Below are 25,182 nucleotides of genomic sequence, written 5' to 3'. Positions count from 1 at the left end.
CTCTTTCCTTTTTTCCAGCTTTTATGCCTGTTAATCATGGTCTACTTGTGGTATTCTTCTCAATGATATGCAAATTGGATACCTACCTAGGTATGTACACATTTCAATCTGTTTTCTTTTCTTTTTCTCTTGTTCGTTGCTAAGAACCTAGGTCCTAGGCAAGCATAGTACTATTTCACCTTTGCAGCTACCAACATTCGACTGCGTTTTAACACTAGCAGCAAAGAAGTTTTATAATTTGACTTAATAGTTAAGTTGGTAGATTGAAGTTTAGACGATTAGAAATGACCCAGACCTTCAATTTAAGGCCATGCCTACTATAGATGTTTCAATCTCTCACGAGCAACAGAACAGCATCACACTTTCATACTTAGTCAAGTTTTTCATTAACTAGGTAGTAAGGCTTTCTAAGGAATTTATCTAACTTATAGCCTCGTAAACTTATGCAAGCTATGTTCATTACTATGTCAAAATTGAATTTGCAAGACTTTTAGCCCAAACCTTTGGATATAACCTTTAAACCTACACCGAAATTCAAGCGGGGATAGCTCAGCTGGGAGAGCGTCAGACTGAAGTCCACTTCAATTCTCTAAATCTGAAGGCCGTGCGTTCGATCCGCACTCACCGCATATTCTATGATTCTCCACTCGGTCTTTCGAGGTTGAATGGCTTTCTTTTTTTTGTCTTTTTTAATCCAGACTTCAGTTCTGGGTATACGCCCGTTGAAGAGTTTAACTTGAACTTGCTTTGAAATTTAATCGAGAAGCACTGTACAGTATATTTCGTGTGTGAGAAAATATATTTCCCAATAATTTTCTTTATCATTTCCTTATCAGTCTCTTACGTAATTAAAAAAAAGGTTAAGCGCATAATTCCTTCGGAAAGATAATTTGGCAATGGCAATGGCATGGCAATCAAGCAAAATGGATCATTCGTAGGCTGACCGTGATCAACAACTATCCAGATTCTGGCAACCCCATGGATCAGACCGATCGCGAGAACCTCAGGTTCATCTACCCCGGAAATCATGATATATAAGTAGTCAAGACCTGGTCTACTAGCGGCTGTTATACTACATATCACTCTAGGTTTAGGTAAGCTTTAATTGGTCAGCTTTGTCCACTTAAGCCGTAGTGGCTGATGTCGCTATAAATATAGTGGTGAGCCACCCAAGCTTTAGGTAGGTAGCGTCCAGTTATTCCACTACGCAGTTAAGCAGTATAGGCAGGTAGACAAACGATCCAATCAGAATTCTCCAGTTCATAATTTTCAGGTTTATCATCGTTCGTAGTGGCTCACCTGTGTGATTCAGCCACAAATCACCCCTCATTGCCGACCCTATGTGTAATTTTTGATACCCCACCGACTTTGAACTTTGAACTTTGAAATACATAACTCGTAACTTTCTACCAGGCGCATTTTGTCGCAATATTTTGTCGCACCATACAAACTACCGTACAAACTCGACGTCGCCCTTTGTTCCTTGTATCGTTGGCCTCACGACATTAGGTGGCATTTAACCTCTTCTTCCTTCGACCTCATATCCCTTTGAAAGGAGCCAGTCGTCATATTCCCCCACCATGGCTTCCAAGCTTACCCGGTACGTAAACCATGCGACTTAATGGAAATCCATCCCCTGCTTTGTATAACCATATATACTAACCATTTGGTCTTAGTATCGCCATCGTAAACGATGACAAGGTGCGTTTGATAATATCTACCTACCCTTCTACTTGATAGCTTTGGAATTGATCTAACATATACTATCTCGTAGTGTAAGCCCAAGGTAAATCGACTTGAGACCCGAGCATTATGATCTTATGATGATGCTTACCTTCTATAGAAATGTCGACAAGAATGCAAAAGATCCTGCCCGGTAAATTTTCCTCTTTTTCCTCATCCGCTTCTTCGACGTTTAAAAAAAATATTAGAACTTATAATCCTCAACGAATCCGTAACTTATTATATATCTGGCAGGTCGTTCGTAGTGGAAAGCTTTGCATCGAAGTTAGTCCGGACTCGAAGATAGCCTTCATCTCTGAAAGTCTTTGCATTGGATGTGGTATCTGCCCCAAGAAATGCCCCTTCGATGCCATCACCATTATCAACCTGCCCACCAACCTCGAAACCCAGGTTACCCATCGATACTCCGCGAACAGCTTCAAGCTCCATCGATTGCCGACGCCGCGACCTGGCCAGGTGTTGGGTCTCGTCGGAACCAACGGTATCGGAAAGAGCACAGCTTTGAAAATTCTCAGTGGCAAGCTTAAGCCGAACCTAGGAAGATATGAGAACCCGCCGGACTGGGAAGATGTCATCAAGTACTTCAGGGGATCAGAGCTGCAAAGTCAGTCCCATTTTCCCCACTTACTAGCAAGCATGTTTCTCTTTCGATTTTAACTAACAAGTAACCCAGACTATTTCACTAAGGTCCTTGAAGATGACCTAAAGGCCGTTGTCAAACCCCAGTACGTTGACCAGCTCCCGCGAGCTGTCAAGACGCCTGACAAGAGTGTCAAGTTCCTCCTTGAGCACAGATCCGCAATGGGCAATATGGACCAGGTCCTTGACATCTTGGAACTTCGTCATATCCTAGACCGCGATGTCAACCACCTTTCTGGTGGAGAATTGCAGCGATTCGCCATTGGAACAGTCTGCGTCCAGAAGGCTGATGTATACATGTTTGACGAGCCATCTTCTTATCTCGATGTCAAGCAGCGTCTTTCTGCAGCGCGAATGATCCGTTCCTTGCTCGGCCCGGATAACTATGTCATTGTTGTCGAACACGATTTGTCAGTGCTTGACTACCTTTCCGACTACATTTGTGTTCTCTACGGTAAACCCGCTGTATATGGTGTTGTTACTCTTCCTCACTCTGTCCGTGAAGGCATCAACATTTTCCTTGACGGTCATATTCCTACCGAGAACTTGCGGTTCCGAGAAGAATCTTTGACGTTCCGTATCTCAGAGGGTACTGATGACTTCCAAGCCGACAAGGCTCGCGCCTTCAGCTACCCGAAAATGGAGAAGGCTCTCGGCAACTTCAAGCTCAACATCGACGGCGGTGACTTTACCGATTCGGAGATTATCGTCATGATGGGTGAAAATGGTACAGGAAAAACGACCTTCTGTAGGCTTCTGGCCGGTGCCCTTAAGCCCGATAATGCTGAGAAGGTTCCCGAGATGAGAATCAGCATGAAGCCCCAAACTATTACTCCCAAATTCGAGGGTACCGTCCGACAGCTATTTTTCAAGCGAATCAAGCAGGCATTCCTCTCCCCGCAATTCCAGACTGATGTTGTCAAGCCTCTCAAACTAGATGATTTCATCGATCAAGAAGTCAAGAACCTATCCGGTGGTGAACTGCAGCGTGTGGCCATTGTCATGGCACTCGGATTGCCAGCCGACATCTACTTGATAGACGAGCCGTCGGCCTACTTGGACTCCGAGCAGCGTATCATTGCAGCACGTGTAATCAAGCGCTTTATTATGCATGCTAAGAAGACGGCTTTTGTCGTAGAGCACGATTTTATCATGGCTACGTACTTGGCGGATCGCGTTATTGTGTTTGACGGAAAGCCGGGTCTCGATGCCCATGCTAACACGCCCGAATCGCTGCTTACTGGATGCAACGCTTTCTTGAAGAACCTAGATGTAACCTTCCGTCGTGATCCGACAAACTATAGGCCTCGTATCAACAAGCTGAACAGTCAGCTGGACCAGGAACAGAAACTAGCTGGGAACTACGTAAGTTAATTTGGCATCTAATATTTCGCCGAGGCTTGTCGCTAACATGATACATAGTTCTTCTTGGAAGAGGACAGCTCTTGAAACGGGCGTCCCACGTGATAACGGCTACCATCAAGGCCGCAAGCATGATCAAAATACCCCATCAGCATCGGATACCGGCGTTCTAGGCGTACAAAAAGGGGGGTCGACGCGCCGAGAGAACGAGAGCGCACATGAGTTATCCGGCATGGATGCAGATGGTGGGGAGGAATGCGATGATCCGGACGAACATCGAGTGCAGCGACAGTCTACCCCCGTTCGCCTAGTCCTGCAAATATTGGGTTCTAGAGGCGCCTCTTGCTGCTTGATAAGGCGAGACTTCGTTATAACCACGACTTATCCTGCTGCATAGGTTTATGAAGGCGTTGCTAGATCCGCTAGCTGCAGAGTGAGGGGCGAATGGCTCAAACAGATGACTGTCGCCACATCTACCGATAGCATATATATAATAACATGTGTCCTTAGGCTTTAAGACCATCGTTGTTATCAAGGATACAGATAGACACTTAGCCCGCGGAGAAGAAGCGGGGAAAGAAATGCATGGCTTGATCATCAGAATATACCTCAATGTCTTTTCGTGAACTACGCTGTTTTATTTATGCTATCGTAAAACTATCTCGAATAATTAATGCTTCAATTACCTCATAGGCACTCCCTCGAAGATACTACAAACGTGTAGGTTGTAGGTAGTAAGTAATTCTTACACGTAGAACACCCGACTGGGTCGTATTATCATAATGGATAATAATTATTTTTTGGTTTCACCCGTCGAGAAAGTTTCATTTCACACACCAAAGGAAAGGGAAAACATGCAAATAAGCAATGTAGATAAAACCAGGATTATTACACTATCTACTAAAGTTCGATTTTCTCTATTAGGGCAAAGGAGGGAAAGGATACACACCGGGATCGTATTTCAAAGAGTTTTTTTGTTATCTGGCCCCGGGCCGGGCCGGGCCAGACCTATTACCACCGTGCTCCCCCGTATTGGGTCCTGCAGAAGCGTGAGAAACCTCTGGATCCGTAAAAAGAAACGGCCGAATCGGCGTTATAAATGAACGTACAGGGAGAGGTGTGCGAGTTTTCTTTTAGCCTTGCTCAACGGCGATGCTGTGGGAGGGCGAGGAGTATACGATGGCGAGTTTCCGAGCTGCATCCGGGTGTCCCAAATCATCTAAGCTCCACAAAGAACGTAGTCGGAAATTGACACGTACTTTTCAGTTTATTGGTGAGCCTTGATGGCCAAGACTAGGTCCGAGCTGCTCATATCTTGCTTGGAGACGCTTAGGTACGGCAAATGCTGCGGTTATGTAGTGGACTTTGGCCGTCTAATCTCGGCTTAAGGCTATCGTTGGAGCTTAGAGGGTAGGAATCAATTAGGGGGTGGGGGGGAGTAATATCAAGGATATATTGTATAGATCAATCAAAAGCCTAGTCTTCTTCGATTTCACCCTCTTCGCTACCGGAGTGTACACCAGTGTCATCTTTGGTAGGCGGCTGAACTGCTGGCGGAGTCCTAGTTTTAGGACGAGGTTCACGGTGGGGGGAACGCTCACGGGGTGTTCTCTCTCTTCTCAGTCTCTGCATTTTGCGTTAGTCGGTTGTGACTAGTGATGGGGAGAGTTGAATCTTACCTTGGAGTCTCTAGAGTCGTGACGATCGAGGTCATCATCTTCCGCTCGGCGGCGTCGAGATGAGGTCGGACGTTCATCACCATAAGGCAGTTCTTCGACGGGGCCTCTTTCAACGCGACGCCGATACTGCCGCTCTCGTTCTTCTTCCCTGTCCCGTCTTTCTCTGTCATAATGGCTCGGCGGATCCTCACGTCGAGACCGAGGTGGGTATTCCCTGTCCCTGTCTCGGTCCCTATCTCGGTCCCTATCTCGATCCCGTTCACGTTCACGCTCGCGGTCCCGATCGCGGTCGCGTTCACGATCTCGATCACGGTCCCGGACATCGCGTTCTCGATAAGAATCCGACGGCCGACGGTCAGATAACAAACTCTCAGCCATGCTAGACTTACGATAATTCTTCTCGCGCTCAGCAATAGCTTTGCGGCGGTCTGCTTCATATGCATCTGGCTCCGGGCTGCGGCTATGGCGTGGCGGTCGTGCGCGGTCACTACGGTGAGAACGATCTCCTCTATCTCTATCTCGGTACGTACCACGATCAATAGACCGTTCACGGCGTTTATGACGATCCCTATCTTCATCTTCCCGATCACGGATTCGGCGAAGGACCTTCTCAAATGCACCACGGCGGGCATCTTCGGATTTGACGGCTTGGAATTCGGCTGCGCGGGCAAGACGTGGTCGAACCTTTTCCCAAGTATCGTCTGCGGTAATTGGCGGGTCTACATGCTTAATATAAGACCGGAGGTCATCGATAGCCCTCCTCTGCTGCCTCTCAGAGTGCTTATCCTCATCAGACCGTTTAGACTTCTTTTCCTGAAGCTATTAAAAATGTCAATGATAAAGCTTTCAACAAGTTATGACGCCTTAAACATACCCGTTCGAATATCAGCATTATTATATCGCCATCAATGTTAGCAGTACGTCGATCATTTTTCAATACAGATGAAAACTCTTCGAAAGTGGTCTTGGGGGTGAACTCAAAACGGTTGTCCTGGGTTTAACGTCAGCTCACTAATACCGTACAAGTAGGGTAACCAAATACGACTTACGTCCATAACATCCAGCACGTCGTTCCGTGTTGTGCGAAGGGCTCGTTCCTCTTCCTCGACGATATCCCAGAACAGGTCAAGAGGGCTTGATCCAGCCTGGCCGCAAATCGACTTGAATCGTTCATCATTCTCGACCAAGGGGTATATTTGACTCCATTTAGTTCCGGCCTTAATCTTACCAGCTCTACGGAGTTCCTGAAGCAATTCTGTGAACGCGTCTCGTCGCTTCCTCTCGACACGGAGCTTTTTGTTCCTCTGGTTCTGTCGAGTCTCGTTAAAGCTCCGTTCCAAGGACTTGATATGATTTTGAAAAGCAGTCAGGATATCAAAGTTGGTAAGAGTTTTATACTTCTCATCATTCTGGAAAGGAGCAGTTGCTTTGAGAATATTCTGAGCCTCGGACCAGCGCGTGTAGGGCTCCAGGTTGAGCTTAGGGAGAAGATCAATGAGACCATCCATCGCACTCTTCCTGATACTGGCCTGACTCTCCACGTGGACCTTCTTTAGCTCTGATATGTAATCCTCAAATAACTGACGTCGCTCGTCTTCATCATTAGTTGAGCGGAAGATTGTTTCGCGCTCGATGATGGGACGGGCAGTTTTCCAACGCGTATAATGCTTAATCTCAGGGTGACTCTTGAGCATAGTAGCAAAATCAGCACGAAGTTTTGTCAGCCTATCCTTTGCGCGCTCCTTGTCTTGAATAACCATATCTTGGCAATACTTCTCGAAGGCAACTTTTCTATCCTTAGGGTCCTTGATAGATCGGTACTGAGGATCCTTGATCGTAGCCCGCATAGTCTGTTCCCAGGTCCAATCGGGCTGCACACCGCTCCGACGTAACAATTTCACGAAAGCAGCCTCAGCTTCTTCAGGGGTCGCATATTCGGGTTCGTTGCTCGCGGGAACAAATGCCTGGACACGCAAGTCACTGCCATGGGTCAACTGACGAGACTCGGGGAAACTCTCTCGGTGATCGCGATAGTGATCGTAGTTGGAGTTCGAAAATGAATTATTGGGAGTATATGAGGTAGCCGGCCTGCCTAAGTTAGAACACAGTATAGAGGGCATTCGACAAGATGCTTACGTGGGTGTCGAAGGTGTAGCGTCATGGCCTAATGCTTTTCTGTAAGCCTCGGGCATCTCCCAAGAACTTTGCTTCGTTTCGGTATTATACCAATACTTGCGCCCGCCTTCTGCGGTGTATTCCTTCCATGGCTGGTTCGCCAAAGCGCGCTATGAACAGGATCAGTATGCTGAAGCGACATAGACATATAGACGCGCAAAACAAACCTCGGCAGGCGACATCAAATCTTCTGGTTTTGTCCATTGTGTCGCTTTAGTGATTGAATTATAGTAATAAACGCGTCCATCGGGGCTTTTGTATTCTTGCCAAGGGTTTGGCTGGCCATAATGGCCGCTGGCTCCGTTCATCGTGGCTAAACTTTGCGAGCGCTTTGTATTTCCTTATTATCAAGACGCTTAGTCAAATGCTTTCTCCCTTTAAAGGGAAAATGCAATCGATGAAGCCCAAGAAAATAGAAAATAGAAAATGCGGTCGGCGAAGAATTTGGGTTGGTTGACAGAGACGAATATCTCAGAGCCAACGAACGAGATGAGGGATGCGAAGGTCCAGAAAGCTGCGAATTTTCAGCACAAGAAGTCGGAGTTGGGAAGGTACGTACCTTAGATTACCAGGTACATGTACCCACCTACCTTATGTACCTATCTAATGTAACTACCTGTTACCTAACTTTAGTGCTAAAAGCTTAAGACGGAAAGGCGCATACCCGAGAATGCGCACAAGCGCACGGACCATCTAGGCATGTTGCATTCGTCGTGAAGCTTCAATATGGAACTAACACAAATAAGTGTAGGTACTTTAGGTACCTAACGTATTCACATCTCCCAACTCCATCCTACCTATATGATAGGTAGACATACATATCTACACCTACCTACCTATTTCGAAATGCGTCAACTTCCTGCAAACAGTCCTGAGCATATTGATGATTAATATAGCATCACTTAGAAAATGTCCACTCCTTCGGTCAACGTCACTCCCGCATCGACTTTTGACCTTGTTGACGACTCAACCCTCACGTACTTCATACCCCTTGCGACGGATTTCGATGTCGAGGAAGCTTTTAAAAACGATGCGAATAAATCCGAAGTGCCGTTCAGCTCGGTAGAACGGCGAGAGTCTCTTTTCTTCGGTATGTCGTTCTACATCTCTTACAAGAGGTCCATTTTCTCACCATGCTCATTGTTAGACCCCAGATGAATCCGTCGACATTTACTTCGTCCTTACAAACCCCTATGTCCAAGAAGACGTCTTACGACCCTCCCTGCGAAACGTAATTCTCTCTCTTGAGGCGCAAATTGTCAATGGGACCGCACTAGACCGCGACGGCCAACCGTCCTCCGAAGTCATCTTCACAGGGCCAGTAGAGGACCAAAAGGATCCAACTATATTGTTCAAGCTCTCAGAAGAACATGACGACCATTCCGAAGACGATCTTCAGCAGTATTCCGTGGCTGTATGGAAGCAATCGGTATTTCTCGGTCGGCCTAGGATGCGAGTTCAGAGCCCTTCTGTTGTTTTCAATGCGACAGCGAACTTCCAAATCGGAAATCAATCCTTGGCCGAAGGGCCTCGCGATGGATATCTACCAAGCGGCATGGCATGGGGCCTCAACCTGCTCGAATCTTTCGGAAATGACCCTGCTATGAACGGGGTCAAACCTCATCTATCGGCACTCCGAGTATCTCGTGTTGCGCCAGTCACACAGCAAGCCAAGGGTCAGCTACGGCCTATCAAGTCTCCGTCTAGACTTTCTATGCGCATCTACCCAGCGGCCCATTCGCGCATGCGTTTTACCCATCTTAATACCATCCCTTCTACAGCGACTGTCCTTGCGATGCTAGAGCTTGACTTTACACCCTTCTTTGAGTGTGAGGTAATGCTTGACAACATATCAATTACAGTCGCAGAGGGTTTGGTGGAAGATCTTGCAAGCCAGTCTGGAATGTCGCTCCCTATATCCTGCGTCGCTCACGACCATGTCACGTTTCTATATCGTATTTCACCGGCCGAAGCCAATGTTGTGTCAAAAAATCCGATACGGGATCTTAGCATTGCTATCTCTGCCAAGGCTCTAGTTCGTCCAGGTATATCCGAACCACGATTAAGCATGGCATGGACTACAACGGTTGATTTTACAGTCCCCGTAAATCCAGGATACGGCTCTACCATGCAACCGATCCAACGCATGCATCGACCAAGTCAACTCTCCATCGGGGGTGAGAGTACCATATCTTTAACAGCACCGTCCGTTGCCCGACCAGACGCATTACCCTCTCTCGAAGCCGCAACGACACGAGAGACCACTGTGCCCGATATAGGTATTGCTATGACCTTCACTGGCCCGCCCCCAAGTCATCAGATCTTCCCCGGCGATGAATTCGTCTGGAATGTATTTGTTGTTAACCGATCGCCCGCGCCGTCGGCAGCACCAAGAAAGCTAGCAATAGTGGTGATTCCAAAACGAAGGCGTAACGAATCTCGAGTTAATCGACCACCCTCGGTTTCTCGGCTGCCTGGAGTCTCGTATAGCCTATCTCAACAACTAAAGACACCAAGGGACCGAAGCGTGGCAGATGCCGTTCTTGACGAGAACGTGGTCCACGCCATGCAGCACGGCAGTATTGTCGAAGGCGCGGAGGTAGTCTGCTTGAGCGCAGATGTGAGGGTGGGACCGCTTGCACCCGGAGCATGTCACATTGCTGAGCTTAGGTTTTTGGCCTTGAAAGAAGGCATCGTAAGCGTTGAAGCCGTGAGAGTTATTGACCTCACGAATAATGAACATGTAGATATCAGGGATTTACCCACCGTTATTGTTCAAAGAGGTAGATAGGCGCGAGCTGACATCTATAGTTAACCTACTATGCTAGTCTTCAATCCAAACGTCGTAACAAGTATCCCGAGATGCAGAAACTGACCAAACAATCATATTAGTTCTATTCCCGGAGGCGCTAACTGCCTTTGTATATGCTGCCGGAATGTATGTTCTTATTTTGTATATATTACAGGAGACGCTAGGTATCTTGGATAGCTGTTAATTTTTCCCGGTAATAATTCAGGTTTCTTCAATATAATCTCCTGTTTACAACCGAGAAGCTTTTCTCCAAGGAATTACCCAAGGGACCCCAGCTCACAATATGAACTAGGGTGACTACATACATAGAACCTCCAAATGCGCACAAGCTAGGGAAGAAGCTGGTGTCATGCCCCGGATTCGAGATGTTACGCCAAGTAGTATAGATTAACGACCGGTTTCATTGATCTAGTGCCCTATAGCTATCAACAAGAAAGAGTCAAGTTGGCGACTACTTGTATGGATATAAGAAATATTCTCGTTCAAGAGGGTATACACAAGAAGTCGCGGACAGAAAACCATAGATGGTATGTACTTGAGATAGCGCCACTTGTATCGCTGTACGTCGTAAATAATATTTACTCGATATGTTTGTAGAAAAGAGCGGCTCAGCCAAGATACTAGGGACTGCATACAAGCGAACTCAAAACTGTAAATCCATGACTCGCTGCCGTCTACATCATCCTAGGATACTAGGTACGCTCAATCCCTTCAGTCTAACATGCGGTCCTGCTCGGAGCGTCCTAGGTCGCTGAGATACCATGTTACAACCACGCATTTCTATTATTTTGCTCGTACGGCCCAACGATCATTTCATAATTTGTCTCAGAGTTGCGGCACGACAAGCGAACATCCGCGTTGAACCCCCCTGGCCATAGATCTAAACACCTGCATCAGGCTTTGCGATAGGTGTGAGCTCTGATGATATACATATTCCCCGGCGCCACTCAGTTGGTCGGAATCCGTCCCTTCGGGATCTTGCTGCCACTCTACTCCCCCAAAGTTTATGTTCAACATCGCTTCGGTCCCTGAGGCAAGCACGTCAAAATGGCGGCGGTAAAGGATACCCTAGGGCCCATTCTGAATGCTTCCAATTGGACATTGACAGCATTGGCGGGGATATTTCTTGGTCTACGAGTGTACTGCAAATTAAGTCGTAAAAGGGGGTTGTGGTGGGACGATCACATCTTAATATTGGCTTGGGTATGTGATGAGATCTCGACTTCAGTTGCAATAATGCGTTTTTCTAACCTACCATGGCGGCATTATAGGCATGTCTTCTCGTCGCTGTCGGGTCCGAAACCAGCTCTATCTCATTAGGATTTACCAGCCCGACAGGACCAAAATCCCCCGAGGCTGCCCTTCGACTTCAAATCCACGGAGGTTTAGAGAATGTGTTTTTCGGATTGGCCACGGCCATGAGCAAGACCTCTTTCGGGATTACACTATTGAGAGTCACTGAAGGCCGTATGAAAATGCTTGTCCTGTTTCTCACCGTCACCATGAACATAGCCGCGTTTCTATACATTATATTCACCTTCTTTAAATGCAAGCCGGAAGTATACTCTTGGATCAAAGGGCCTGGTTGCTGGAGCACCGAAAAATATATTCATTATGCTATATTCGCCGGCAGTAAGTGAATTCTATGTCATCCTTCATTCGGCGTATGAGGTGAATTGGTTCACTGATTCGCAGTGTAGGCTACTCCGCTTTCGTGGATTTCTCGTTTGCGACTATCCCGTGGTTTGTGATCATGAATCTTCGAATGAAGAGGAAAGAAAAATTCGGCGTTGCAATTGCTATGAGCTGCGGTGTAATGTATGAGTTCCTGTAACTAAGAATCCAACGGCTTGCTAATTACTGTCTAGTGCTGGAATAACCGCTATTATTCGATGTTTCTATCTGCCGCTCCTCACTATCGGGTCATTCTCGAGTAAGTTAATTGCGCTATATTAAGTGCACTTACAAGCCTGATGACTGACTCATTATCAGCTCAAGGGACAACACTGGTTGTATGGTACGTAGCTGAATCTTCGGCCACCATCATCGCCGCATCAATCCCTGTTTTACGGGCCTTGATCAAAAAAGTCTCCTTGGATCATTACAACCGCAGCACGGGTAATAAACCAGGCCCAAATAATCATACGAAAGATATCCCGAGGGGTCTACATACTAGCAATGTCGTAACGGCAGTTGTCGGTTCTCAGAGGGACCCGCATGATCCTCACGGCGACACGAGTAGCGATAGAAGTATTCTCGATGAAAGAGGGATTTTACAAACACAAGAAGTCCGGCTGAGTTATCATAGCAGAAGCGATAACAGCTGCGAACAAGAATACGACATGGAATCTATGGGAAGAGTGTCGCCTTGATTTATGATACCCGCAATAACCATGTCTGGCATGGCATGGCTTGACAGCTCCGTCGAATTTATGTGTAGGAGATTGTACGATTTACATGCGATATATCGCTATTAGATTACTGACTGTTAGTGTTCTATCGCATACTTACCGTCGTGACATGTAACGAGCAGTGGAAAGCAACGGATAGAATAACTTATATCCTGGGCACCTAACCTGGGTGCCTAGGTAGGTTAAATGCTCAAATTTGGTAAAATATATAAAAGGAGTATGGGTTTAATTTCTATCTTAAATATAAATATAACGACTAAGAAAACATGACTCGTAGAGACAAGATAAATTGTGTCCGAGTGGCAAATAGCTTAACAATCAACTACCTATGTAACCATTCGATCACGACAAGCAAATGTCGATTTCATGATATCAAAATGAAAGGTCTCTTAAATCATAGGCGCCGATAATATTGCGGGATGGCGCACGACATGACAGCATCCCGCTGTACGCCAAACCAAGAAGGGTTGAGCTAGCTACCATCCTGTATGTCTGGTATATATGTAGGTACAATGTATACATAGTGCGGCTGAACTATTGATCAAGGAATGACGAAAGATGCACGGATCTACACAGATAAACTTCTAGGTCTTGGGTCCTCGTATGACATGATGGATAAAGACGTTACTTTGGTTCCGGATGGCCCGCAACGCCCGGCTCTTCCTAGCGCCAACTGGTCTTGGTAGATTTGCGTGTGCCAGTATGAATGAATAAAAATGGTGTGTGCCCCGTGTGCCGCATCGTCGGATGCTCGGAAGAGAGAAACCTGCTTACTCTTTTGTGGTCTTGCTCAGCACTTGTGACGTACAGCAAAATCGCTCAATATAAGTTACGGTGAGGCATCTCGACTAAGGTAAAGTATCTATCTCTCTGTTATATCCTTGCGCAACTTTCGTTTTCGTCGAGCACCAGACAGGCTCCCGCTGGTACACCTATCGACAATAACTTGCTTTCTCGTTCGCTCACTCGCCGCTTGGAAGAAACTTGGCATATCCGAACTTACCGAATCGCCATAAAAGAAAATATGGCTGACTTCACTAAAAGTTTGATTATCGGGCTCGTCGTCTGTGCCGTCGTCGTCGTGATATCTGTCTGCCTAATCTATTATCTCGCCCTCAACTGGTCCAAGTTGGTACGGCGAATTGCTCCCAACCGCTGGGCAGAGCCACAAAGCGAAAAAGCAGAATGGCCGCAGCCGAGGAAATCCATCGAGACCGACTTTTCACCTACGCCCTCGCCCACATCTTCTCCCAGATCGTCTCCCAGATCGTCAAGAATGAGCACCGATCCGATGATCGGTCACTTCAAATCCCACAATGACGAACCAATAACACCCCCTCCCAACGTAAAGTCATAAAGAGGTGGCGTCTTCGTTATTTTTTCTTCCGCATCACGAATTACGAATTACGATTATTGGGCATTGCATTCACGGCGTTTCAAAGTGGATTCGGGGTATGAGTTATGATATATCTAGATGCATGATCGCTCAATATGCTGGCGAGGCGTTGTGGAGTTATGAGACGATGGGGATATCGTCCATGACATATTTTTGAAAGGGCTGTGGGGACTAGAGGTTGAGGGGTCACATACTTAGATCATTAGATCGGGTTGCTCTAGAGTAGATCACAGCCTAGAACATCTTAATGTAGAGCTCTATGGGCAGCAGCTTTCCGGGAGAGTGCACTAAACCAACGGTTGCTTATGATCTTGCTGTGGTTATGTCAATCATTACTTATTAGACATTTGCTACCCTTGTGAGTTGCTAGACGGCTACCTATATTTATCACAATATACAAAGATTTGCACCAGCAAGTAAATAAATCCGGTCTTCGATATAGCAATATAAATAATTATCAGTGGAGGATTAATAAAGTTTCTTGCTCAAGTGTCGTTTCTTCAATGCGTATTGCCTGAGGAGCTATTAGACGGCAATGTTGACGTCGTCCGATATATTTATCGTCTGAGGGAAGCATAGCAACAATCCTACTGTCAAGTTCAGAGGGGAAATCCGACTCCAATTTTCGAACGACAATTCGCGCCGGGATTTCCTGCTCGCTTGTACGAAATCTTTCCCCCTGATAGAAATGGATGCTCTCCAATTTAACAATGCTATCCCCCGCGCGCACCTTCTCATTAACAATAGTTGCTATTGAGTTATCGAGTAAGGCCAGTCGGCAGGAGCTTCTAGGATCATGTATATCCTTATTATAGAGCTTCAATATTAGTTCACAAGCGTTATCATCACTAACACTATCTAACCAATCAACAGGGCGCGAGCCTCCATCTTCGAGTACACTCCGTAACCAAGTGAACTCCGACCATAATTTTGGAACTGAATATCTGATTGGTTTATGTGAGAGTTTCGTGAAATAGACACTACCCCCTATTATTGTCATATTGTCCATGCAGCTATCCCGAGGTGGCCTCGGGGGTGGCAGAATCTCGCTGATGTGAATGACAACCAGTGGAGGGTTTTTAGATTTGATTAAGAGCACATCCTTCTCTAATGTTAAAGGACTATGATCTGTCTTATCGACCTGTTGGCCGTTGATGGATCCTAACTTGGCGTCAAAACCCCAGTCAGGCACCCATGATGGGAGAATAGACCTGAGAGGCGAGTTGGCGATATTAGATAATGCTCGATTAAAACCAACATGTTTAATCACGTAATGGCCAACCTCTATGAAGATCTCCCGAGCTGTCTTGTTATAGTCGATTTGTATAAATTCTTTAACCTCGTGACGGTCCAAGTGAAGTCCCATATTTGCATATATGAGGTCTCTCGAGTCAGTCGCTTGAGCTCTTCCTCTGATCTCTAGAATCCGCCATAGACTCAAGGCTCCTCGATCAGTATCGCTACGCGCGTGGACGGCATCGTGAACTTCCTTCATACGCGCCAAGTCGACCTCTATTCCCGATTGGCACTGCCTTAGCAGTGGGAGGAGTAGGTTGCAAAGATCCATCCATCTCGCAAGTCTTGATCCGCATTGAAACCAAGGGTCCCTCGAAAGGGCTAATTCTTGAAACGTCCAAGCCCGACGAAACCAAGGTCTGGCCAACAGTTGGCTTGACGCTGTAGCGAGATCCAAACTCTTTTTCGAGGGGTTGTCATCTTCCAAGTCCTGTTTATGTACAGAAGCTGAATTTATACTACTAGTATTGTCAAAACTTCTAAACATTCCTCCGCGTAGTCGTTGAAGAATAAGCTGGGCATCAGGGCTTAATGGACCAAGGTAGATTATCGTGCTACCTGCAGTAGAGTAGATATCACCCATTAGAGCGACTTGTCGATTCCGTTCGGGGATGTTCCTTTGGTCAATACATAACGCGTCAATCCATATTCGGAGAATCCTTGTTTTATTGCGAATGTCTCTTAATGCGGCGCTGAGGTTAGCAGCGATTCCAATTTTATAGCCATCGACAAGAATCGTATCAGTGGTTGTGCTGTCGCCCCATACATATGATAGAGCAACATAGTGGTCAGTAAAATATTGTCTAGGAAGTACAATATGTTGGAACGAGCCCTTCAGAACCGCTGCTCGATTTGGTGAGGGATCAAGAGAGAAGACCCTAATCTCCCCAGACTCTGTTAAGGGGCGATATTGGAATGGTGTTGACATCTATGTTTAGTGGAATACACGGGCCGCCTTTCTTGATCTTGGAACTTCGCAGTGAAGTTAGGTAGGATTATTTATTCAATTTAGTAAGGGTTTTTCCAACGAATTATGCCAACTCATCCCACTCATTGGTAGCCAATAGCCGACTCTCTATGACGGCCTGCAGATATCCACCAACTAGTTACGCAGTCATCTCAGGACCCTTCCCCATAATACAGGGGATTAAGATGTTTATTTTCCATGTAGATACCTGGGCAATACTAAAGACTATAGTTCCGCAACACAGCTACACATCTCTTTTACTATTATATATTAGGTTAGTCGTCTCCTAAATATGACCTCTGGATTGTTCTAGCTGATGTATCCCATTTACTCGTGCTATATATAAGATTAATTATATGATTCTCTTCTTTGGGCTGGTATTTTGTAGGGGGTGGTTCATCGGGTTTGTTGTATGAATTCTATCACTCGTCAGTTTAAATCACTTAATCGAACTTCAGATAAAAGAGCCTTTAAACATTTAATCCTGGTTTAAAATTAATATTATATGTAGCTTTAGCTAGTAGCGCCGAGTTATATACACTAGCTGCTTAAGACATCTCTACTGCGACAAGGTGTCATAGTATCATATAGGTTGGGAACCTAGAGGGGCTACCACCGAGCTTCTATTGATATTGATAGACCAGAATGATTGGTTCCGAGAGCTACGTCGGCATCCAAATGTATACCAAAAGGAATCATATTGGTTTTAATTGGAAGCGTCTTATAGTTTAGAACCATCAAGACACTACGTTCGCTACGAAGATCAACCGTGTGTCCCACCACCTTTTCCTTTCCTTCTAGCCAATAAATGAGAGTGTTTATAGAATATAGGTTGCTCCGGGCATCTCTGACTCGAGATACATTCAAGCATCCATATAGCCTTAATATCCGACAAACCAAACTTGGTTTTCCATTTACATCATGTAATTGTTTCATACATTCTCAGCACCTACAAAGTTCCATCCTTTAGAGGACTCCTATCGCTCGTCTCACTCACTAGAGGGGAGTCGCACCGTACTTAAGTAGCAAGTCCACTGCTCCTTGGTTTTGCTTCGCCATGGCAATCTGTAGGGGGAGGCAATACTCAAATGTAAGGGGTCGCATGAGGGGCATATTCGGATTGGCTCCTCCGCAGAGGAGAGCGTCGAGGCATGCATTCGAGTATTTGCTCGTTTTTTGATCGCACACATGATACATAGACCGAATCTGTTCGACCGCCGGTGCTGAGCGAAATAAATCCCGTTGGACCATGGCTCGTACGACCTCCGGGTTTCCACACAGGACAGCTCGTAGGAGGGCTCCGGTATGAGGTTTGCCGGTCGATCTGTTGATGAGTTCGGGGAAAGGGATTGCGCCATGGTCAAGTAGGAGCTCGCACATGGCCACGTTTCCTTGGTCGAGGGCCAGATCAAGCGGAGTGTCTCCTTTCTGATTAGACTGGGTTGGGTCCGCACCCCTTTCCAGTAGCATTCGTGCAACCGTTATGTCTTTACCCCTGCATGCATAAAGTAGACAAGTCCATCCCGATTTCGATACATAATCCCAAGGCGCACCGGCATCAAGGATAATACTTGCAACATCATAATTTCGAGACTCCAAAGCTTTGAACAACCGTGTCTTTGTAGCCAGCATCCCAGCAGCGTCTTCGAACTGTAAAGCATATTGGAGAGAAGCAACCTGGTTCTTGTCGATAGCCTTGATTATCATCGAGGCCAACTCCATCTTCGATGGAAGTCTCGTGTTATACTTTTGCAGGAGTTCGCAGGTTTCTATATGACCACCCGCAAACAGCGGATCAATTAGGGATTCAGTAGAACCGCTAGTCGCGTTTGGAGGTGAACCATACTCCAATAATAATTTAACCATGGTAAATTTGTCAGTATGTTTTTGCCCTGAACGGCATAATATCTCCAAAGCGGTCTGCCCAGAGTATTCCACGTCGGTTGTCGAAGCACCCCTCTGAAGAAGCAACCTAATAGTTGGGAGTAGGTGGTTCAGGTCACCTACAAGCGTACATGCTCTCATGAGCGGAGTCATTCCACGGGAATCCCGGGCATCAACCACAGCTCCGGCGTCGAGTAGGCACTCTACGACGAGATATAAGCCCTCCTTGGCAGCGACTGCCAGAGGGGTAGTGCCACTGAGGTCCCTCGCATTAACGTCCACTCCGGTCTCGACAAGCCGCTTTACGAGCGTTAATCGATCATTCGTCGACGCATACCCTCGCTCGGCTCCTAAACTTGAAGTATTTATAGACACACCGGTAGGCACGCAGCAACAATGTAAGTATGTAGCTCCAGAGCCACAATTAGGGTTAGCACCTAGCTTGATGAGGTTGAGCGCATCTAGGAAACACCCTCTCGCGCATGCATCCAAGAGCAGTGTGCAGCCATTGCTATTTTGAGCATTGATGTTTGCGCCATTTTGCACCAGCCAGTTGATCATATTCCAACGACCTGCCTTGTAGGCCCAGTGAAGCGGGCTCATGCCATGATGATCTTCGATGTCGATTGGTGGCTGGTAGTAGTCTAAGAGGAATTGGGAAAGGTCGAGAGCATTCATAGAGCTTGATACATGTAGAGCGGTTATGTAATTACTCGAAGATCCCAATTCTCTTGACGCTACCTGGAAAGAGGCGCCTCGGGCTACTAGGATCTGGGCTGCGGAATAATTCATATAACACTAGATATAAGGATAAGCGATTGAAAATACAAGGAATATCTGGCCAGATAGATCTATTCATAGACCTACTATAGCTGTATGAAGAGGCATCCACCACGGAATGGTTTCTTCCTTTAGACTTGACCTAAAACCAGATTCACACGGGCCTCCGCACGAGCATAATCCACGAGAGAGGGCGTTGACGTTTGCGCCATGATCCAACAGCAAGTTGATTATATCGTCATAACCTAGACGAGCAGCAAGATGGAGAGGTGTCCATAGCTGTGAAGGTAGTTCATCTGACCGTTTTTGTGGAGTCGTAAGAATCCTACTATTCGTGAACGGCCTCCCGTTAATATCATCATTTATGATAGCCCGCCGCTGTAGATTCTGCCGGTTTAGAAGAGCTAGCTGGTACTCATAGTCTTGTAGGCACGATTGCCCTCCAGCAGGGTCACCCCAAGGATAGAGGAACATGGCCTGGTCCGGGTTGATGCCTGCTGCTAGCAATTTCATAACTACTTGGGTTCTTCCCAACTCAACAGCCCAGAAAAGGACGCTTATATTCTTACCAACCCGACGATAAAGGACAGGATCTAAAGCTTGGTGGAGAGCACGACAACAACGACAGGACATGGAAATATCCTTGGTGTCCAAGTGTTCCGCAACGAGAGTGAGGAGTTCGATGGGTAATCGTAAGAGCGCCATTTTTCGACTGTTTGCTTCTTAGTTCATTCCTTCTGTAGAGTTGAGGTTGGAAACGTGTGTGTGTGTGTGTGTGTGTGTGAGTAAATTGTATGTATTATCAATGTAAATATTTGAGGTGTGAAACACCTCAACGCGGATGTAGACGCGAACGCGGACGCGGGGTAGGAATAATGAAGGCAGCTGGAAAATAAGCTGACCAAGTGGTGCTGATAGACAGAGCCACAAGGTTTATTATTGCCAATCAGCTCGATTTGGAGTCGAGTGTGAATGTAATTGGATTCTAATCTTGCATGAGATTTGCTTCTTGCATGACTCGAATTCAAAGGAATATGCCGTCACGTGAGCATCATGTGTATATCCCATAGAGACAGCGTTGACAAGAGTAGAGGTTCTATCTTATTACAAGAGTTTTGGTCATGTAGTCAATCTGACAGGTCTTCTCTCCCTTTTTAAGAGTCTCGTATTAGGCTCTAAATTGGGTAGACAATTTCAAAGTAGTGACGCACTATAGTTATATTATTATGTCGTTCAATGATTCCTATAAATGATAACTTTCATCTAATGTATTTGGTAAGTTGTGAGCTATAATACAAGTTGTTCATGCTATCAGAAAAAGCCACACAATGACATGTAAGCAGTCAGTATTTTGGTTATGCAATTACCAAAACTCATAGCCTCATCACTTATAATAACTGCAAATATATGAGTTGAGCTTCAATCTAAGCTACAGTAGTAAATGACTTCGTAATTTCTTAGCCCTTTATTAAAGAAAGAAAGATCATTTGTATGAAGTTACATGTCGATGCAAAGGTTTAGAGGAAGCCCTGTACAGTATTAAGACAGTAAAATGATAGAAACACAGTACGAATAGTATTTGTGTACGGTAAATAGAATAGTTCAGAGCGCTTGTAACTAGCCAGTCTATTGTTAGACTTATACTATTTATTGTTGGACAATAGGGATACTTTCTATAATATAGTTAAATATGAATTGCCCTTGATTGCCTTTTCTTGAAACTGAACTGACTCTCTAGCTGATTGGCTACGGCAGTCGACGGGTAGATCAAACATTAGCTTGGCTGATGAAACTTGTAGCCAGGTCAAATTAAGGGAAGTAAATTTACAAATGAAGGTGACGCAATAAGCAATGCGAAAAGCTGGGATTTCTCATCTCTTACACGGTCACAGGAATATCATTATCGTCATGGCTTACGGAGGTAATCTAAACTGTCATCAGTCATATTTTCCCTTGATATACGAACTCATGCATGCAGCGACAAAGAAGGGCACGTGCAAGTAAAATGCAACCATATCTATCCTCTCTATATATGAGCACAAGCAGGCTGTGAAGAAAAAAAAAAAAAAGATCGGACGTTACAGTCAGAAAAATGCCTAGGGTCTATGAAACCAATCAGAGGTTAGATGACGAGCATGGCTTTAGGTTTAAATAAGCTGATTGGCCAATTCTTGAAATCCAATTAAACGCGATTAAAGATTTGACGCGTTGAATTCGCGACTCAACGCGTCTTCCGCGTCTCCCACATTTTACTCAGTTCCACTCTTCCCCTCCTCTTCGACCCAAGGCTTTCGCCGGCTTTCCACTGCCCCGAGAATGAATAATGATTAACATGTCCAGCGATCGCACCAAATACCGGTTGAAGCCAACCGGGGAATTTTGCGTAAAGTGCATGCAGAGCCTACCTTAGGTATACTATCCAAAGCTACCTACCAGGGTTACGTACTCGTTTCTCCAATGTCTATTGCCCTGCTTGCATTATCAGTACCTATACCTAATGCAAGGGCATTGGGAGAAGGAGGGGTGATCTTGATAGTGCTATGTAAGTGTGGGTGGTCTCGGCCTGTTTCCCGCTGCTACTCGATAAGACGAATATAGGATACGAATAGAGGATATACCTCCTTCAATGTTTCGACATACAAGCCTATCCTAATCAAAGAAATCGTCATGCAATGCGCAGGGATCGACGGGAAGTTCGAGATCTGGTTGCCTTAAGTATAATACCGGACTACGTAGCATGTGTTCAGTATAAGTGAAAATGATTAACTGCTAAGGCTTCGTCACCTAAGCTGACTGGAATCTGACGGTGGCCGTTCGTGCCACATGGCCTTACGCGCTTTCGTTCTCCCGGCTACATTCTCACCTTGATAGAACTGTTCTCGGATTGTCCGCGGGTTCCACCGCATAGGCATTTGGAAAGGCGTAACGCCTATCTGATACTCTTCACGGCTCTAGATTACGTATTACACATTTTAAGACTAAAAACATCTCCCTTCGATATTCGAGGGCGCAAAGGGCGGTTACAGTCAAACACTCTAGTATCTATATGGGAAGATATAGTTAATAATCAACCTGACGATAAGTTACCCAAGGTAGCAGCACACCATCGCAAAAGGAGATTTTGATTGAGACTATATCGTGAGACTATTCCCAACGCAGACGAAACTACAACATCTAGTTTTTAAGGGCAGTGGACCTGGACGGATCGATCAGGTCTAGTGACTTTTATCCTGCCCTGCAAGGTGCCCTCGTGCCCCTCGTGGCACACCATCTTCAAGAAGAGCTAAAGAGTTAGGAGGTGATAAATTACTAAGAAGGTTTAGAATCAATGGTGTAAGGGTTGTGTCAAAATCTCAATCGGGTTATAAGTGCTTGCTTGTAAAGTACATAATTCTTACTTCTTACCTTCTTACCCTCTTACCCCTGGTTCGTCTAGGCTATATAGTACATTCATAGGTAGTATGGACCTAAACTTCTCCCTTGATGTAGTGTACCTAATTGTACCTGACCTTTTAATGGACGGGTCACTCTCCATAGCGGTTAAGCTAGATCAGTACCTGAGTTCTGATCCACTATATTGGCCCCATAGTGTACACCTCTAGACCGAAAACGGTACGTATCATGTGGGCCATCCGTGCCAACCTGGACAGGCAGTGCAGTTTTAACCCGTTCCTGGGGGATTCTTCCTCTTTCTTGTTGGTCTTATTAGGCGCATTATTCTAGCCCTCTCCCGTCTCCCACTCCGAGCTTCCACTTTCCCACTTACATCTCATCTCCTAGCAACCGTCCGTCCATTGATCGCCCGCGTTTCCCGTCGCATAACAATCATCACTCAACTCCAACATACATTACTATCGCAACTTACTCTTGAATATAATACCACCTATTTATATTAAATTTATACAACTATTTACGCAACTATTATTTTCTAGCTACACGGCGCGCATCGCATTCCAGCTACAGTCGCATTCGAAATCTCGCAACATATTCCGCTTGGAGCAACGTCTCGGCACGCGCTATCACAACACAAACAACACCAAAGCAACACTTCGAATAGGTCGTCGTAAAAATGTTGATGCCGTCAGCACTCTCGTGCGACTCGTCGCACCCGCCTGTTACCAGGCTTCAGTCTGCTCTTTTCGCGTCGCCACCCGCTAGTCCCCCAACGAGCGCGCACAACAGCACGCTTGGAAACATTTTCCAGTCATGCCGCGCGCTCCAATCTATGCTTACAGCACCCGCAACAATTCCCTCAAATGACAACATCAACGCGCGCCGGGATCCGCTACCTACACCGCCAATGGCCCACACCGCTCTTCCTCCTCTAAAACTACGCCTGCGATCGCGCAAAACAGACACCAATGGGGAAGTTCTCCCTAGGAAGAGGGTCGTAAAGAGATCAGCAGCACCACCCCGCGGCGCCAATAAGCGACGCCGCGCTGTTGAGGATGACATGGGTCGGGATGAGGAAATGGACAGCGACCTAGAAATAAGTGGTTCGGAGAACGAAGAATCAAGCGCCCGACCTAGCACGCCAAAACGCGCCCGCCTCGCGCCGGAAGTAATACCACTGGGTCTAGGGCGGAGAGACTTCCACAGTTTACAATCTGCCAAGGACGAAGAGAGTATGGTAGAAGGCACAGAAGTGGAGGTAGAAGCGGATGGCGAGCGGTGGAGCAAAGAAGACGACCGGATACTAGTCGAGCTTGTCCTGGAGAAGCTCAAACTCTCCAAGACAGACTGGCAGGACTGCGCGCGGAGTCTGGGCAAAGACCGGGGTAGCATCGGGCGGAGGTGGAGGAGTCTGATGATCAACGGGGACGTCGGGCTCAAGTCGTCGAGGAGTCGGCGAAGCAAACTACACAGCACCTGGAGGTGAAGTCCACGTGCTCTATCCATTCATTCACATATCTATTTTGTTTTCTATCTAATAATCATTCTCCTGGATCTCGGGAACCGAGTCCTAGCTGTACTTTGGACAGATATTGTGGTGCAAAACGGAAAGGCTAGGCGCTTTAGAGTACTGGATACCTGGACAAGATATCCCATATCGCGCGAAATGCGCTTGATAGGTCGGCGGTAATTGTCGGTTATACTTTTTTAGATATCAACTATTGTTGAAATACAATGATCCTTGCCTCTTATCATTCTCTCCATCTTCTACCTAATGTGAAATCTTCAACAACTCGCGACTTGCAGCTACAACAGTTAGACAGTAGAATCTTCATGCATGCAAGTCTCCCCCTTGCGCACCAAATGCAGACACCTATGTACACTATTGTAGCCTCCCGGGGCTGGCTCACCACTTAATTAGAGTGGCTATTACGAACTTCCAACCCCGTATTTTCCCAAAAAGAGCAGAACAGTAACCTCATTGCAATACAAGTGTAGATAAAACTCTCACAATCCGCACATCTCGAAGCCGAAAACGGACTACCAAGCGCTCTCGGTACCCGGCATTCTCGCTAACGACCACCAGGGTCTCTTTTTTTTTTTTCTTGGTCTGTTCCCGCTTCGAGGCCAAGTTTTACCAGTCGACCATCTAGCACGATAAGTTTCCGCGGCTCCGCTGCGGCGGCTAGGGTTGGTTACGTTGGCTCCCGGGAGGGGGGGGGGCCGGGGGGTGTTCCCATATTTCGGTTACGGGAGGCTGGGAGATTCATGCCGCGAAGCAGATACCTAAACTAGGTAACTTCACTCTGAAAAGTCTGGGGGGTGGTTTTTTTTCTTTTTCCCTATCATGCTCTCCCCGCCTTCTTCATTCCTGGAAAGGGATGGTGGTCGTGTCTGAGTTTCTGAGTCTATACATACATTAGGTACATACGCACATATGACTTGCATTGAAGATCGCTCCCCAGCCTCCTATCCTGCCCCACGACGCCCTTGCTTCTGTTCCAGGAGGCTGGTTACTTTACGCATGGGGTTAGAAGGATTTGAAGAGACAGAGATTGGTAAAAAATATGAGATTTGCACGCGTTCTATCTACGAAAAGCAACTACTTGTTCTATATAACTACCCCATTCAGTAGCCCTCATTCT

At 46.3% G+C, this 25,182-nt stretch overlaps 8 protein-coding genes and 1 non-coding gene across 9 annotated transcripts; 6 read left to right on the top strand and 3 right to left on the bottom strand.

The window, feature by feature from the left end:
• The first annotated feature begins 538 nt into the window (after positions 1-538).
• On the top strand, positions 539-629 carry F4813DRAFT_t35. Its single transcript has one exon. It is a non-coding gene; the product is annotated as a tRNA-Phe (tRNA).
• Positions 630-2,577: 1,948 nt separating this feature from the next.
• On the top strand, positions 2,578-3,941 carry F4813DRAFT_265997 (P-loop containing nucleoside triphosphate hydrolase protein). Its single transcript, XM_049240317.1, has 3 exons — positions 2,578-2,792; positions 2,990-3,747; positions 3,805-3,941. The coding sequence occupies exons 1-3, from the start codon at positions 2,768-2,770 to the stop codon at positions 3,829-3,831; spliced, it is 810 nt and encodes a 269-aa protein (XP_049102815.1). The 5' UTR covers positions 2,578-2,767; the 3' UTR covers positions 3,832-3,941.
• Positions 3,942-4,852: 911 nt separating this feature from the next.
• On the bottom strand, positions 4,853-8,209 carry F4813DRAFT_348535 (uncharacterized protein). The gene is made up of 5 exons (XM_049242097.1): positions 7,766-8,209; positions 7,560-7,708; positions 6,473-7,511; positions 6,298-6,414; positions 4,853-6,242 (listed from the first exon to the last, which is right to left on the bottom strand). Exons 1-5 carry the CDS (start codon positions 7,904-7,906, stop codon positions 5,397-5,399), a joined length of 2,292 nt encoding a protein of 763 aa, XP_049102814.1. The 5' UTR covers positions 7,907-8,209; the 3' UTR covers positions 4,853-5,396.
• Positions 8,210-8,403: 194 nt separating this feature from the next.
• F4813DRAFT_265897 (TRAPP trafficking subunit Trs65-domain-containing protein) lies at positions 8,404-10,615 on the top strand. The gene is made up of 2 exons (XM_049240315.1): positions 8,404-8,688; positions 8,753-10,615. Exons 1-2 carry the CDS (start codon positions 8,508-8,510, stop codon positions 10,387-10,389), a joined length of 1,818 nt encoding a protein of 605 aa, XP_049102813.1. The 5' UTR covers positions 8,404-8,507; the 3' UTR covers positions 10,390-10,615.
• Positions 10,616-11,457: 842 nt separating this feature from the next.
• Positions 11,458-12,782, top strand: F4813DRAFT_386257 (uncharacterized protein; the record flags this gene model as incomplete). The annotated part of the gene is made up of 5 exons (XM_049246389.1): positions 11,458-11,613; positions 11,682-12,042; positions 12,111-12,228; positions 12,279-12,343; positions 12,403-12,782. 5 exons carry the CDS (start codon positions 11,458-11,460, stop codon positions 12,780-12,782), a joined length of 1,080 nt encoding a protein of 359 aa, XP_049102812.1.
• A 1,063-nt stretch (positions 12,783-13,845) lies between these two features.
• On the top strand, positions 13,846-14,178 carry F4813DRAFT_386256 (uncharacterized protein; the record flags this gene model as incomplete). Its single annotated transcript, XM_049246388.1, has 1 exon — positions 13,846-14,178. One exon carries the CDS (start codon positions 13,846-13,848, stop codon positions 14,176-14,178), a length of 333 nt encoding a protein of 110 aa, XP_049102811.1.
• Positions 14,179-14,674: 496 nt separating this feature from the next.
• F4813DRAFT_386255 (HET-domain-containing protein) lies at positions 14,675-16,441 on the bottom strand (the record flags this gene model as incomplete). Its single annotated transcript, XM_049246387.1, has 1 exon — positions 14,675-16,441. One exon carries the CDS (start codon positions 16,439-16,441, stop codon positions 14,675-14,677), a length of 1,767 nt encoding a protein of 588 aa, XP_049102810.1.
• Positions 16,442-17,071: 630 nt separating this feature from the next.
• On the bottom strand, positions 17,072-20,247 carry F4813DRAFT_348523 (ankyrin). Its single transcript, XM_049242096.1, has 2 exons — positions 19,232-20,247; positions 17,072-19,162 (listed from the first exon to the last, which is right to left on the bottom strand). Exons 1-2 carry the CDS (start codon positions 19,847-19,849, stop codon positions 17,477-17,479), a joined length of 2,304 nt encoding a protein of 767 aa, XP_049102809.1. The 5' UTR covers positions 19,850-20,247; the 3' UTR covers positions 17,072-17,476.
• Positions 20,248-22,875: 2,628 nt separating this feature from the next.
• F4813DRAFT_348522 (uncharacterized protein) lies at positions 22,876-24,291 on the top strand. Its single transcript, XM_049242095.1, has one exon. The coding sequence runs from the start codon at positions 23,214-23,216 to the stop codon at positions 24,021-24,023; it is 810 nt and encodes a 269-aa protein (XP_049102808.1). The 5' UTR covers positions 22,876-23,213; the 3' UTR covers positions 24,024-24,291.
• Positions 24,292-25,182: the final 891 nt, after the last annotated feature.

Source organism: Daldinia decipiens (genome assembly GCF_022478715.1).
Source record: "Daldinia decipiens strain CBS 113046 unplaced genomic scaffold F4813scaffold_5, whole genome shotgun sequence".
Lineage (NCBI taxonomy): Eukaryota > Fungi > Ascomycota > Sordariomycetes > Xylariales > Hypoxylaceae > Daldinia > Daldinia decipiens.
The sequence above is the reverse complement of the archived record's forward strand: the minus strand, read 5'-3'. Positions and strand labels throughout refer to the sequence as shown.

What these genes read in the sequence shown, in the direction of transcription:
- F4813DRAFT_265997 (XM_049240317.1), top strand. Translation starts at nt 2,768, where the DNA reads ATGTCATTGTTGTCGAACACGATTT. An exon ending in ATTGTTGTCGAACACGATTT is followed by an intron (nt 2,793 to 2,989) that starts GTCAGTGCTTGA and finishes ATGACTTCCAAG; the next exon opens with CCGACAAGGCTCGCGCCTTC. An exon ending in AGAAACTAGCTGGGAACTAC is followed by an intron (nt 3,748 to 3,804) that starts GTAAGTTAATTT and finishes CATGATACATAG; the next exon opens with TTCTTCTTGGAAGAGGACAG.
- F4813DRAFT_348535 (XM_049242097.1), bottom strand. Translation starts at nt 7,906, where the DNA reads ATGAACGGAGCCAGCGGCCATTATGGCCAGCCAAACCCTTGGCAAGAA. An exon ending in ATTTGATGTCGCCTGCCGAG is followed by an intron (nt 7,709 to 7,765) that starts GTTTGTTTTGCG and finishes TCCTGTTCATAG; the next exon opens with CGCGCTTTGGCGAACCAGCC. An exon ending in ACGTGCTGGATGTTATGGAC is followed by an intron (nt 6,415 to 6,472) that starts GTAAGTCGTATT and finishes CGTTAAACCCAG; the next exon opens with GACAACCGTTTTGAGTTCAC.
- F4813DRAFT_265897 (XM_049240315.1), top strand. Translation starts at nt 8,508, where the DNA reads ATGTCCACTCCTTCGGTCAACGTCACTCCCGCATCGACTTTTGACCTT. An exon ending in GCGAGAGTCTCTTTTCTTCG is followed by an intron (nt 8,689 to 8,752) that starts GTATGTCGTTCT and finishes GTTAGACCCCAG; the next exon opens with ATGAATCCGTCGACATTTAC.
- F4813DRAFT_348523 (XM_049242096.1), bottom strand. Translation starts at nt 19,849, where the DNA reads ATGGCGCTCTTACGATTACCCATCGAACTCCTCACTCTCGTTGCGGAA. An exon ending in TGCCTCTTCATACAGCTATA is followed by an intron (nt 19,163 to 19,231) that starts GTAGGTCTATGA and finishes CCTTATATCTAG; the next exon opens with TGTTATATGAATTATTCCGC.
- F4813DRAFT_348522 (XM_049242095.1), top strand. Translation starts at nt 23,214, where the DNA reads ATGTTGATGCCGTCAGCACTCTCGTGCGACTCGTCGCACCCGCCTGTT.